Here is a 14,135-nt window from a genome sequence, read left to right as displayed (position 1 = left end):
TCAAAGACCTCACCTGATGCAACTGTGATCACTAAATTGTTTGTACTTTTTTTTTTAAACAAATTACTGATTAGTTTAGTTGAGAGGAAGTAACTTCTTGTTCAGGTGACCTGACGTTTTAGATAGTCATCTTGGAATTAGATTTGAGGTTTCTTTATGCCAGTGGCAATGCGTTATTTAATTTTAAGCATTTGTAATTTGCATTTCAATTAACCTTTTATTTCCCCATTTGGCACATGTAAACTCATTTAAATTATGGAAGAAATCTGTGAAGTCCTTTTTAACATAACTGAGTCTAATGAAGATGCTCTTGATTTTTGAGGGTCTCTAGAAGGAAGGCATAGGATACTAGTTATCAAGGTATCTGGTTAAAGTTTTCTAGTGGAGTGAGTGAATTAAAGTGATGTAGTCCCATACACCGTTGTACTTTAGGCTGTGCAACATTAGTGTTTATCAAGACCTCTTCAAGACGGAAAACTTTTTGAAAAGGTAAAACCTTTATGTTGGAAGCTAACAATTATCTAATCATTAAAAGTAATAGCATTTAACAAAATAAAGTTAAGCATTGTGCATCCTATATTTCTCTGCTTTTCCCTCTAAATTTGTTTTTCAAAATGGAATGCAAAATGTGGCAGCTATTGCTTAAAAGAATTAAAGGAAACCCCAAGCCACATAGAAAGAAATAGAGCTTTGCGAAGCCCCCTTTCCTCTCCCTGGGGTGGGCAGGAGCCGGGGCTGGCCCTTCAGAGGACGCAGGGAGGGAGGCGTGCCTGCCTCCACAGCTTATCCTCGGCTCGTCCTTCTTGAGTGGAGAGCGGCTCGCTGCACCTTTTCACTGTTTTCTTGCCTGAACGTACTTTAGTCTTCTTCTCCCACCATCTTGAATATGTTTCATGTTTTTCTGACATTATTTTAGTGTATGATGTTTTGATACTTAAGAAAGTCCACCCTTTTTTTCTCACTTGAACTCTAGCTCTTTCCTTGTGTTGTATCTACTCCATTTGTGAAGTGTCCAACGAAAGAAGTTCATCCTTGGAATGTAGCCTGTTTTTTTGTGTGTGTCTGTGAGGAAAACTGGCCCTGAGCTAACGTCTGTTGCCAACCGTCCTCTTTTTGCTTGAGGAAGACTGGCCCTGAGTTAACATCCGTGCCAGTCTTCCTCTACTTTATGTGGGACGCCACCACAGGGTGGTCTGACCAGCGGTGCTAGGTCTGCGCCGGGGAGAGAACCCCAGGCCACCAAAGTGGAGCCCACGAACTTAACCGCTATGCCACCAGGCCAGCCCCTGGAGTACAGCCTTTTTGTTATGATGTCATTATTTTGAACCTAAGTGTATGTCATACATTCATTGTTAATATCTTTGTCAGAAAAGGGATGAAATGCATCAGGAGCATTTATTCACAGTGTGATAGTACTTGGTGTAGGTGGTGGGTTATGTATTTTGGGTAGCTTTTAATCCAAATTTTAAGTAAAAGTAAACTTTTTCTAACTTGCAGTATCCTTGCCTCTTTCCCAGGGTTGGACTGGTCTGAAGAGAGCGGAGAGGAGCTGGAGGCCTCGGAGCAGGCCTCGCCCTACCAGGTTGCATGGTCCATCCGAGAAACCCTCAGATATGAAAGACACACGTAGGTCTTCCTTTTTGTTTTTATTCTCAAATTACCACTGTAGTTGATTGATTTTTTTTCCCCTATATATGCTAACTTTTAAAAATTTCATTGGATCTTGTTTTATTGTAATGGAGGTAAAATAGATACCACCTGGGAAGAAACGTACTGTATTGTTTGGGGAAAGTGACTCTTAATTTTTGATGGTAGATTTGTTTATAATCGAAAGGAACCTTAGAGATGAGCTGATCCCCTGTCCTCATTTTACAGAAGAGGAAACCAAGGCCCAGACAGGTTAAGGACTTTGCCTGTGGTCCCACTGTCTGACTCCTCCATATCTTCTTTGGCCCTCGTGCCACAGCAGCTGGGAATAGTGTTTTTTACTTCATCTCTGTCTTCTGCAAGACTGACCCATTCTTTAATATTTCTAATGTGCTAAAATGCTTTTCAACATAATCTCATTAGAGGTTCTTGGTACCCTTCTCATCAGAAAGCTGTCAATTAATGCACAGCCCCTCAGTGGTAGTGAGAACGCTGGTCCTCTTCCGGGGTCTGCCTTAGCGTCGCAGGGGTTCACTTGGTGCCGTGGGATGCTACCGAGGTAGAGCCTTGTCTATAGGGCCAGAAGATGGCTCAGACTCAGCTAATTGTTTTTTGTTTTTTTTTTTTAAAGATTTTATTTTTTTCCTTTTTCTCCCCAAAGCCCCCCGGTTCATAGTTGTATATTCTTCGTTGTGGGTCCTTCTAGTTGTGGCATGTAGGACGCTGCCTCAGCGTGGTTTGATGAGCAGTGCCATGTCCACGCCCAGGATTCGAACCAATGAAACACTGGGCCACCTGCAGCGGAGCGCGCGAACTTAACCACTCGGCCACGGGGCCAGCCCCCTCAGCTAATTGTTTTTTTAAAAAGTATTGTGTTTTGAAGAGGTGTTCAGCAAGATAGAGGGGAGACCAGCTTTCTGCCCCAGCCCGACTCCTAGAGCTTCACAGTATCATTGTATGCACATACATTCTAGGGTCTGGGTTGTGAATTTATAGGTTTAAAAATGTGATTTGTTAGTACACCCGGAGATGATTAAGCCTAGGGAACTGATTCACTAGAGACTAATATATAAACCAAAATGCCAGTTTACAGTAAGAAATGTGATCATTAAGCAGTACAGATGTTCACTAAGCAAAGCTACATGGGAAGCAGATTACAATCAGAAGCTCATTTGGGCACGAAATTAGAGCAAGGAGAGCAGTTGGGTTTATCAATGGCCAGTGTCATTGAACTATAGAAGCCTGCTGTCTCCTCCATTTCCACTTGTGGGATTTATCTGCCACACAGTCGTCCCTGCCTCCTTGTCTCCTAGATAGTATTGGAGAATGCTGTACTTTCTCTCTCTGAGATTCCATTTTATATGTCATTCATGACTGGTTTTTTTTTTACCATTAACATATTCTTTCTTTTGGATAGAAATAAATTGAGCTTAAGCTTTCTTAGTTACAGATACTATCAATCATGCTTCCTAAGGTTGATATTCATATCAGCTTAACTTGGGATATTTTGGATTAATTTTACAAACTGCTGTAAATGAGCTAACACATGTCAATGCTCAGCACAATACCTGGTATGTGGGAAATGGTTGATGAATGGTAGTTGTGATTCCTATTTTAATTCTCAAGGTGACCTGAATGTCAGCGTTGGGAGTATTTGCTCTTGATTAGGAGCAATGTATATTTCATTTCTGCCTTCTATTCTTGCAGAGTTTTCAGAATATTTCTTTGGTTGTTTTAGACTTGTGACATTGTCCTTTTTCTTATGTCTGTAACATTTTGCTCTTTTGGCCAATTTTGCTAACTTGCTTCCTCTTTTACTTACCTTGATACTCTGCTTTCCTGGCTCTTTTCCTTCAGTGTATTTTTCTCCCTTTTACAAGCAAAATGCTGTGATGACATGGGGGTGCATATATCTTGTTGAGTTAGTGTTTTCACTTTCTTCAGGTAAATACAGAAGTGGAATTGCTGGATCGTATGGTAGTTCTATTTTTAATCTTTTGAGGAACCTCCATACTGCTTTCCATAGTGGTTACACCAATTTACATTCCCACCAACAGAGCACAAGAGTTCTCTTTTGTCCACATCTTCACCAACACTTGTTATTTCTTGTGTTTTTGATCATGGCCATTCTAACAGGTGTGCAGTGACATCTCACTGTTGTTTTGATTTGTGTTTCCCTCACGATTAATGATGTTGAGCATCTTTTCACGTGTTTGTTGGCCATCTGTATGTCTCTTTGGAAAAATCTTCTGCCCATTTTTCAATTGGATTGTTTGTTTTTTTGCTATTGAGTTGGATGAGTTATTTCACTTTTTACTTCACTCATTTTGTAGTTCTGTCGTTAAATGCAGAAACATTTAAGATTGTTCTGTTCTCTTGATGAAGTGGTCCTTTTATCATGATAAAGTGACCCTTTTTTTTTTTTTTTATTGAGTTAACGATAGGTTACAATCTTGTGAAATTTCAGTTGTGCATTAATGTTTGTCAGTCGTGTTGTAGGTGCACCACTTCACCCTTTGTGCCCACCCCCCACCCCGCCTTTCCCCTGGTATCCACTAAACTGTTCTTAGTCCATAATTTTAAATTCCTCATATGAGTGGAGTCATACACAGATTATCCTTCTCTCGCTGGCTTATTTAAAGTGACCCTCTTTATCCCAGTAATAGTGTTTGCTCTCAGATCTACTTTATAGGATATTAATATAGCCACTCCAGCTTTCTTTTGATTATTGTTAACTTGGTATCTTTTTTCAATCCTTTTACTTTTAACCTGTTTAAAGTGTGATTCTTGTTGGCAGCATTTTATATACTTTTTTATCTACTCTGACAATCTCTGCTTTTTATTTGGAGTATTTAGACCACTTAAATTTAGTGTGATTATTGATATTATTGGGTTTAAATTCAACATCTTTTGTTTGTTCCATCTGTTTTTTTTGCCTGTTTTTCTTTTTTGATTATTTTCCATGATTCTGTTTTCTCTTCTTTCTTGGCTTACTGGCTATACTGCTTTGCTTTACTTTTTTTTTTTTTTTTTAAAGATTTTATTTTTCCTTTTTCTCCCCAAAGCCCCCCGGTACATAGTTGTATATTTCTAGTTGTGGGTCCTTCTAGTTGTGGCATGTGGGATGCCACCTGAGCATGGCTTGTCGAGTCGTGCCATGTCTGCACCCAGGATTCGAACTGGTGAAACCCTGGGCCGCCAAAGCAGAGTGCACAAAATTAACCTCTCGGCCTTGGGGTCAGCCCCTGAATTTTGTTTGTTTAAAGATTTTATTTTTCCTTTTTCTCCCCAAAACCCCCCAGTACATAGTTGTGTATTTTTAGTTGTGGGTCCTTCTAGTTGTGGCATGTGGGATGCTGCTTCAGCATGGCCTGATGAGCGGTGCCATGTCTGCACCCAGGATGCAAACCAGCGACACCCGGGCTGCCAAAGCCGAGTGCACGAACTTAACCACTCTGCCACGGGGCCAGCCCCTGCTTTACTTTTATGGTGGCTGCTCTAGGGTTTACAGTACACATACTTACTTGCCCCAGTCTACCTTCTAGAATTGTTATACCATTCTCTGAAGAAGAACCATGTGGCAGTACAATTCCAATTCCCCTTTTCCATGCTTTGTACTTTTGTTGTCATACATTTTACTTCTAGATGTTATCATCCCTCAATACATCGTTGTTGTTTTTAAGCAGTCAGTTATCTTTTAAGAGAATTTTAAAAATAAGAAAAAAATAGTCTTTCATGTTTATCCACATATTTACAATTTCTAGAGCTCTTTATTGTTTGAGTAGTTCCAGATTTCCATCTGATATCATTTTCTTCTGTTAAAATGGTTTTCTTTAACATTTCTTTTTTTTTTAAGATTTTATTTTAACTTTTTTTCTCCCCAAAGGTCCCGGTACATAGTTGAGTATTTTTAGTTGAGGGTCTTTCTAGTTGTGGCATGTGGGATGCCGCCCCAGCATGGCTTGACGAGCGGTGCGATGTTCACGCCCAGGATTCGAACCTGTGACACCCTGGGCTGTTGAAGTGGAGTGCGTGAACTTAACCCCTCGGCCACGGGCCAGCCCCTCTTCAACATTTCTTGTACTGCAGGTCTTCTGGTGATGAATTCTTCCAGCTTTTATATATCTAAAAGAGGTTTTTATTTTGCCTTCATTTCTTTTTTAGTTTATTTTATATTGAAGTATAGTTGACTAGGCCTTCATTTTTTTAAAGATATTTTTGCTGGCCTAAAATTCTAGGTTGGCAGTTTTTATTTCAGTTCTTAAAGATGTTGTTCACACGTCTTGCATTATTTCCAGTGAGAAGTCAGCTGTCATTCATGTTTTTGTCATTCACATCTTTGGTCCAATGAATATTATGTATCTTTTTTCTCTCACTTTCAAGATTTTTCTCTTTATCGATAGTTTTAAACAGATTTTTTTTTTTTTAAAGATTGGCGCCTGAGCTAACATCTGTTACCAATCTTCTTTGTTTTTTTCCTTCTTCTACCCAAAGTCCCCCAGTGCATAGTTGTATATTCCAGTTGTAGGTCCTTCCAGCTCTGCTGTGTGGGATGCTCCTCAGCATGGCCTGATGAGCGGTGCCATGTCTGTGTCCAGGATCCGACCCGGAAAAACCCTGGGCCACAGATGTGGAGCGTATGAACTCAGCCAGTCGGCCACGGGGCCGGCCCCAGTTTTAAAAAGTTTGATGGAGTTAGTTTTCTTTATTTTCTTGTGCTTGGGGTTCCTTGACTTTTTTGCATCTGTACATGTATAGCTTTCACCAAATTTGGACCAATTTTGGCCAAGTTTTCTTCAATTACTTTTCTTCCCACTTGTATTTGAGAGATTCTAGTTACACTTAATTAGGTTGCTTGAAATTATCCCATAGTTTACAGATGTTCTGTTCATTTTCCTTTTAGTCTATTTTTTCCCTCTCTGTTTCAATTTGGAAAGTTTCTGTTGCTGTCTTCAGGTTCATTAATCTTCTCTTTTGTGGTACCTAATAAGTCATTAATCCCACCTTGTACACTTTTCGTATTAGACATTGTGTTTTTCATCTCTGGAGGTTTGTTTAGGGTCTTCTTAATATCTTCCACGTCTCTCCTTCAGCTGATCATGATGTACTCTGCCTTCTTGAATATATGGAATGTTCTTCTTGAATATAGTTATAATAAATCAACTTCTTGAATATAGTTATAATTGTTTTTTGGTGCCTGGTTTACTAATTCTATCATCTGTATCATTTCTGGGGTTGGTTCTGTTGATTGATTTTTGTCTTACTTACGTGTGCTGTTTTCCTGTTTCTTTGAATGCCTGAGGATATTTATTAGATAGCAGACATTGTTAATTTTACCTATTTGATCTGGATTTTTTTGTCTTCCTTTAATTATGTGTGAGCATTTTTGGGGGATGTAGTTATGCTACTTACAAACAGCTCTCGAGGCCGGCTCTCTAAACTTGATTCACTGGGTCCACAGCAGCCATAGTTTAGGGCTGGTGTTCCCTGACTCTGAGGCAGTAGGCTTGGTAGCAGTCCCCTGGAGCCCTCCTGTTCCAGGCTCCCCACTGAGACAGTGCCCTTCCAGCAGTCCCCCGGAGCCCTCCTGTTCCAGGCTCCCCACTGAGACAGTGCCCTTCCAGCAGTCCCCCGGAGCCCTCCTGTTCCAGGCTCCCCACTGAGACAGTGCCCTTCCAGCAGTCCCCCGGAGCCCTCCTGTTCCAGGCTCCCCACTGAGACAGTGCCCTTCCAGCAGTCCCCCGGAGCCCTCCTGTTCCAGGCTCCCCACTGAGACAGTGCCCTTCCAGCAGTCCCCCGGAGCCCTCCTGTTCCAGGCTCCCCACTGAGACAGTGCCCTTCCAGCAGTCCCCCGGAGCCCTCCTGTTCCAGGCTCCCCACTGAGACAGTGCCCTTCCAGCAGTCCTCCAGACCCTCCTGTTCCAGGCTCCCCACTCTGGGCGGTGGGAACATGCTCACCCTGGCTGTGTGAGCTGCACGGACTGGTTGGCCCACTATCTTCTGGTGTGTTCCCAGCTCAGCTGTGTGCACTCCCACGTGCACTGTGCACTGGCCGGTGCTCAGGTGAAGACTCGAGGGGCCCTCTGCAGTCTTTCAGAGCTCTTTCTGTGTCGCCGCCCTCTTCCCCAGTGCTCTGTCCTGCTAGTTCTAGCATTTCTCGGTGAGTTAGCTGTGGGTCGCATGCCAAATAAATATCATTGTGTCTGAAATTTAATTGTGATGTGTGGACTGGAGAGCAGATTTGTGTGTTTAGTATGTAAGTTAATGTTGAAGTTAAGAAATGAATTCGAATTCTTTAAATGAATTGAGGACTGAGAGGAGAAAGAGGAAAGAATAGAAATGACAAGAATGTGATGGGAGAAAGCCAGGAAGTAGAAAGTTTCAAGATGAAAGGAGAAGAAAAATAAATGGATTTTTTGCATAACAGATGTCTAGCAAGATAGTGTTGTGAAGTATTTGTTGCGTGTTTCTACATTAATTAACCCAGATTGGATGTTTCTCTTTTGTTAGACACTGCGAGATTCAATTTGTTTATATGTTGCCCTCTGCTCATTAGTATTTTCCTGTTGTCATATTGTGCTTATTAAGCTTGGTGTCAAGTTTATGCTGGCCTTATTAAATGAGGAGAATATTCCCTCTTTTTCTGACATCTGGAGTATTTTGTGTGACTGGAATTACTTTTCCTGAGAATATTGATAGAGCTCATGGTCAGACTGTTTGGGCGAGGAGTTTTCTGTGTGTGTGTTTGAGTGATTCACTTTTAGTTAATGCATATAGCACTCTTCAGGTATTCTGTTTCTTCTTGGGTCATTTTTTTAAGAATAGTTTACAAGAATTTGGTTTTTTTGATTAAGATTTAAAGTGTTTTGGCCTGAAATTTTTCATTATCTATTTTCTCCTTTAATTTCTGTTATCTGGAGTTATACTTGCTTTCCATTCCTAATATTATTACTTTGTCTTTTTTCTTATTGGCTTGATCAGTCTTACCCCAGGTTTGCTATTTTATTGGTGTTTTCACAGAACCAGCTTTTGATTTTTCTTTTTTTCTTTTCTTTTTTTAAAAGAGCTATCCACCCTAGAAGTCTTTTTTAAATTATTTATTATTTTTATTTATTTATTTTTTCTTCTCCCCAAAGCTCCCTAGTACATAGTCATGTATTCCAGTTGTAAGTCCTTCTAGTTGTGGCCTGTGGGACGCCGCCTCAGTGTGGCGTGACGAGCGGTGCCATGTCCACGCCCAGGACTGGAACCGGTGGAACCCTCGGCTGCTTAAGTGGAGCGGGCAAACTTAACCACTCGGCCACAGGGCCGGCTTTTGATTTTTCTTCATCCTTCTCCACCGTATGTTTGTCTTCTATTTCATTGATTTCTGCTTCTGTCCTTATTTGATCTTCTACTTTGTGTTTTTTCTGCTGTTTTTCTGACTTAAGTAGTTAGATGTGGATTTCTTTTTATTTGTCCTCTTTCGTATTTGTTGAGCTCCTTGAATCTGTAGACTAGTATCCTTCTCTTGTTCTAGAAGATTCTCAGCCATTATCTCATGAAATAGTGCCTTTACCGCATTGTCTTGCTCTTCTTCTAAAAATCCAGTTAGACACGTGGTACACCTTTTCACTCTATTCATCCATCTCTTTCATATTTGTTTCCTTGCCTCTTTGTACTGTGTTGTACATAATTTCCTTAAGTCTTTCTTACATCTATGTGTAAAATCTCCTGTTAGATCTGTATGTTGAATTTTAAATTTTAGTTATTATAATTTCCATTTCCAAAATTTCTCTTTAGTTCTTGTTCAAATCAACTTGCTGTTTATCCATATTCTTAAGCCTGTCTTTTATTTCTTGAAACATCTTACACATGCTCATTTTGTATTCTATGTCTGATTGTTCTAATATCTGAAATTAGCTATTTCTTGTTTCTACCAGCCCTTACTCTGGGTGCCTTGTTTCCTTTTGTGTTTTGTGGATATTTAAAAAAATTTTTTATATATTAAAGTTTTGAGGAAAATTATCCATGAGGATTTTTTTTTTTGAACCCTGGGATGAAAGTGGATTCTTCCAGAGAGGATTTATATTTGCTTCTCTAAGGCACTTAGAAACACTACTACTCTATTTTTTTTTAAGTGGTAAAATATGCATAACGTAAAATTACCATTTTAATCATTTTTGAGTGTACAGTCCACTGGCATTAAGGATAGTCACATTGTTGTGCAACTATCCCCTCTGTCAGTCTCCAAAACTTTTACATCTTAAACTAAAACTCTGTACCCATTAAACAAAGGCTCGCCATGTCTCACTCCCCCCAGCCCCTGGAACTACCATTTACTTTCTGTCTCTATGAATTTAACTACTTTAGGTACCTCAGAGCCAGCCTGGGGGTCTAGTGGTTAAGATTCGGTGCTCTCACTGCCACTGCCCAGGTTCATTTAGTCGGGGAACCACACCACCTGTCTGTTGGTTGTCACACTGTGGCGGCTGCATGTTGCTGTGATGCTGAAAGCTATGCCACCACGATTTCAGCTACCAGCAGGGTCACCCATGGTGGACAGGTTTCAGTGGAGCTTCCAGACTAAGAGACTAGGAGGAAGGACCTGGTCACTTACTTCGAAAAAAACTGGCCATGAAAACCCTATGAATAGCAGTGGAACTTTGTCTGATAGAGCACCGGAGGGTGAGAAGATGGCGCAAAAAGACCACTTTGCTGTACACAGGTCACTAGGAGTCGGAATCCACTCGCCACATGGGGTCCCTCATATAAGTGGAATTAGACAATAATTATCCTTTTCTGTCTGGCTTATTTCACTTAGTATAACATCTTTGAGACTCATCCATGTTGTAGCATGTGGCTCTTGAGATGGCGTTGTGGTTTTTGTCATTATTCTGTTAATGTGTTCTGTTACCTTGCTTGATTTTCCTGTGTTGAATCCAGCTTGCATTTCTAGGACAGATCCCATTGGTCGTGGTGTATAATCTTTCTTTATTTGCTGCTGGATTTCGTTTGTATTTTGTTGAGAAGTTTGCATCTATATTCATAAGAGATATTGGTCTGTAGTTTTTCTTCCTTGTGATGTCTGTCTGATTTGGGTACTGGGGTTATACTAGCCTGATAGAATGAGTTGGGAAGTGTTCTCTCTTCATTTTTCGGAAGAATTTGTGAAGGATTGGTGGTAATTCTTCCTTAAACATTTGGTATAATTCACCAGTGAAGCCATCTGGTCCTGGGGCTTTTCTTTGTGGGAAGTTTTTTGATTACTAATTCAATCTCTTTACTTGTTATATGTTTACTCAGAATTCGATTTCTTCTTGAGTGAGATTCAGAAGCTTGTGTCTATCTAGGAACTTGTCCATTTCACCTTTGTTATCTAATCTATTGGCAGGCAACTTTTATAATAATCCCTTCTAATCCTTTTTGTTTCTTTAAGATAGGTAGTAATGTCCCCTCTTTCATTCCTAATTTTGGTAATTTGAGTCTTCTTTTTTTTTGGTTAGTTGGACTTAAAGCGTTGTCAGTTCTGTTGATTGTTTCATTAACTTTTCTCTATTATAGTTTTCCTATTCTTTTTTCATTGATTTTTTCCCTAATCTTTATTATTTCCTTCCTTCTACTTGTTTTGGGTTTAGTTTTCTCTTTAGTTTCTTAAGATGGAATATTGGTTATTGATTTGGCATCTTTCTTTTTTAAAAACAGGCTATTACCACTATAAATTTCTCTTCTGAGATTCATTGTGAGATAATAGAAAAGATATGTTGGTCTCTGCCCCTGGTTCCTGGCATAGAGCTCCTGAAACCCTCATAAATTCTTAAGTGATAAGACCACAGAAGCGTCTCTTGTTCTAATGAGGTGACTCTCAGTGGGATCCTGGATGGGAGCTGGTCACCAGGAAGACCAAGTCCTGATTAGAAGCTTGGAATTTTCAGTTCCACCCCTATCCTCCAGAGAGGGCAGAGGGACTGGAAATGGAGTTAATGATTGCTTATACCTGCAAGCAGAAGCCTCCATAAAAATCCCAGTAGTATGAGGTTCAGAAGGCTTCTGGATTGGTGATTTGTGGAGGTGTGTGGAGAGTGGGTGCCCGGAGAGGGCGCGGAAGCAGTGTGCCCCTTCCCACCTGCCTCGCTCTACACATCTCTCCCATCCGAGTGTTCATCTGGATCCTCATCATATCCTTTAATGAACTGGTAAACCTAAGTGTTTTCCTAAGTCCTATGAGCCACTCTAGCAAATTAATCGAACCTGATGAGGAGGTTGTGGGAACCTCCAATTTGTAGCTAAATAAGACAGAAGTTGTGGGTAACTGGGACCTGCTGCTTGCGATTGGCATCTGAAGTCAGGTGGGAGCAGTCTTGTGGGACTGGGCGCTTAACCTGTGGTCTCTGACCCTGTCTCCGGGTGGATGGTGCTGGAACTGAGTCAGATTGTAGGACACCCAGCTGGTGTCACAGACAGTTGTCTGATGCAGGAGAAACCTCCACACATTTGGTGGCCAGAAGTGACGTGTTCTGTGCAAGAGTAAAGGGCACTCACAGGACAGAAACAGGAGGAAGAACTGGGTTTTTCCTGCTCAGGAAGCGGGAAACTGGGTTTCTCCTTTACATTCATCAGTAAGTTAGGCATCTGATTTCATTTTCACTTATCTCAAAATATTTTCTAATTTCTCTTGTGGGGTTTTTTTGGCTGGTTGACTAACTTTGTTGTTTAATTTACACACATTTATGAATTTCTCCAATGTCATTCAGTTACTGATTTCTAATGTCCGCCTCTGCTGTCTTTAGAAACTTTGTAGGTTTAACTTTGGCTTTGATGTTTACGTCTGTGGCCATCTCATGTAATAATTCTGTGTGTGACGTGGTGGGGCTCAAGGCTCATTCTTTTATACGTGTGGATATTTAGTCGTTCCCCTCCTATTTGTCGAACATATCTTTCACTTCTCATTCACATGCCCTGACCCCTTCGTCATGAATTAATTGACCATATGAATAAAACCTGTTTCTGAACTCTATTCTGTTACATTGATTAATTTTTTAACTTTTAGTTTATTATTATTGTAGTTTTATAGTAAGTGTAGAAATTCAGTGGTTTGAATCTTATAACTTAGCTCTTTTTCATGATTATTTTGACTATTCTAGGTACTTCACATTTCCACAGAAATCTTAGAATCAAATTGTCATTTTCTACAAACAAGCTCTTGTGCTTTTCTTTTTTTTTGAGGAAGATTAGCCCTGAGCTAACGTGTGCCACCAATCCTCCTCTTTTTTGCTGAGGAAGACTGGCCCTGAGCTAACATCCATGTCCATCTTCCTCTACTGTATATGTGGGACTCCCACCACAGCATGGCTTGCCAAGCGGTGCACAAGTCCGTGCCCAGGATCCAAACCAGCAAACCCCAAGCTACCAAAATGGAACGTGTGAACCCAACCCCTGTGCCACTGGGCTGGCCCTGTGATTTTGTTTTTTATTATAAGTCAATTTGTACAGAATTGACATTTTAACAATAGCAAGTCTTTCAATCCATGAGTACAGGATACTGTTCTAGTTTACGCCTTTTAAAATTTTCTCAGTAGTGTTGAATTTTTGGTATGAAGGTCTTGCACGTCTTTTATTAAATTTATTCTGAAGTATTTTGCTTTCGATGCTGTTGTAAACTGAACTTTTCTTGTGATTTTGTTTTTCATTTGTTTGCTGCTTATGTAGAAATAGTTTACTGTTAGATTGACCTGCAGTCATTAATATATATTTATTGATAAATAATATATATTACATGTATATAATATATATAATAAATTTATTAGTTCTAGATATTTTTGGTAAATTCTTTGTGATTTTCTTTGCAAATAGTTATGTCGTTTGTGAGTTTTACTTCCTCCCTTCTAATCTTTCTGCCTTTGGTTGCTTTTTCTGGCCTTACAGCGCTGGCTAAGACCTTCAGTAAAACACTGAATGGCATAGACTTAATTGCCTTGTTTTCTTTCTCTTGGGTAAAATATCCGTGGAATTTTGGTTTAAAATAATTTTTTCTATATAAATGTTTCATTTATTTCCTTTTCGAATCTACCTGATCATTTCTGTTTATCTTTTATTGCTTTCTTATCTTTCTAAATCCATCCTTTAAACATTCCACATGCAACTATTTTATATTCTGAATCTCATAATTCTGGCCTTTGGAGTTTTTCTAAGTCTGTAACTGTCACTTATTGTTTTTTCTTCTTGTCATGCAAAGTGGCTCACCTCCTCATTTGCGTGGGAATTTTGGTTTTGTAGGTCCTAGACTGGTCCTAGAATTTTAGATTGAGCTCCTTCATCTTGTTGGGATGAGGATTTATACCTGCTGTGGGTGCTTCTGTCTCCATGTGCCCTGAGAGCGCCGTCCCCCTGCTTTTTTTTGTTATTGAGGAAAATTGGCCCCGAGGTGACATCTGTTGCCAATCTTCCTCATTTTGCTTGAGGAAGATTGTCCCTGAGCTAACATCTGTGCCAGTCTTCCTCTATTTTGC

The 14,135-nt window shown here is 40.1% G+C and overlaps 1 protein-coding gene across 6 annotated transcripts in view; it reads left to right on the top strand.

The window, feature by feature from the left end:
* INO80D (INO80 complex subunit D) overlaps nt 1–14,135 on the top strand; it is a 71,245-nt gene that overhangs the window by 25,388 nt on the left and 31,722 nt on the right. For all 6 annotated transcript variants that reach the window (XM_023622481.2, XM_023622476.2, XM_023622477.2 and 3 more), the window contains one exon: nt 1,518–1,626. In XM_023622481.2, coding sequence (XP_023478249.2) covers nt 1,518–1,626 — 109 coding nt within the window. The remainder of the gene's footprint in view (nt 1–1,517; nt 1,627–14,135) is intronic.

This window comes from Equus caballus, chromosome 18 (assembly GCF_041296265.1).
Source record: "Equus caballus isolate H_3958 breed thoroughbred chromosome 18, TB-T2T, whole genome shotgun sequence".
In the NCBI taxonomy this organism is placed as follows: domain Eukaryota; kingdom Metazoa; phylum Chordata; class Mammalia; order Perissodactyla; family Equidae; genus Equus; species Equus caballus.
This window is presented reverse-complemented; position numbering and strand designations above follow the sequence as displayed.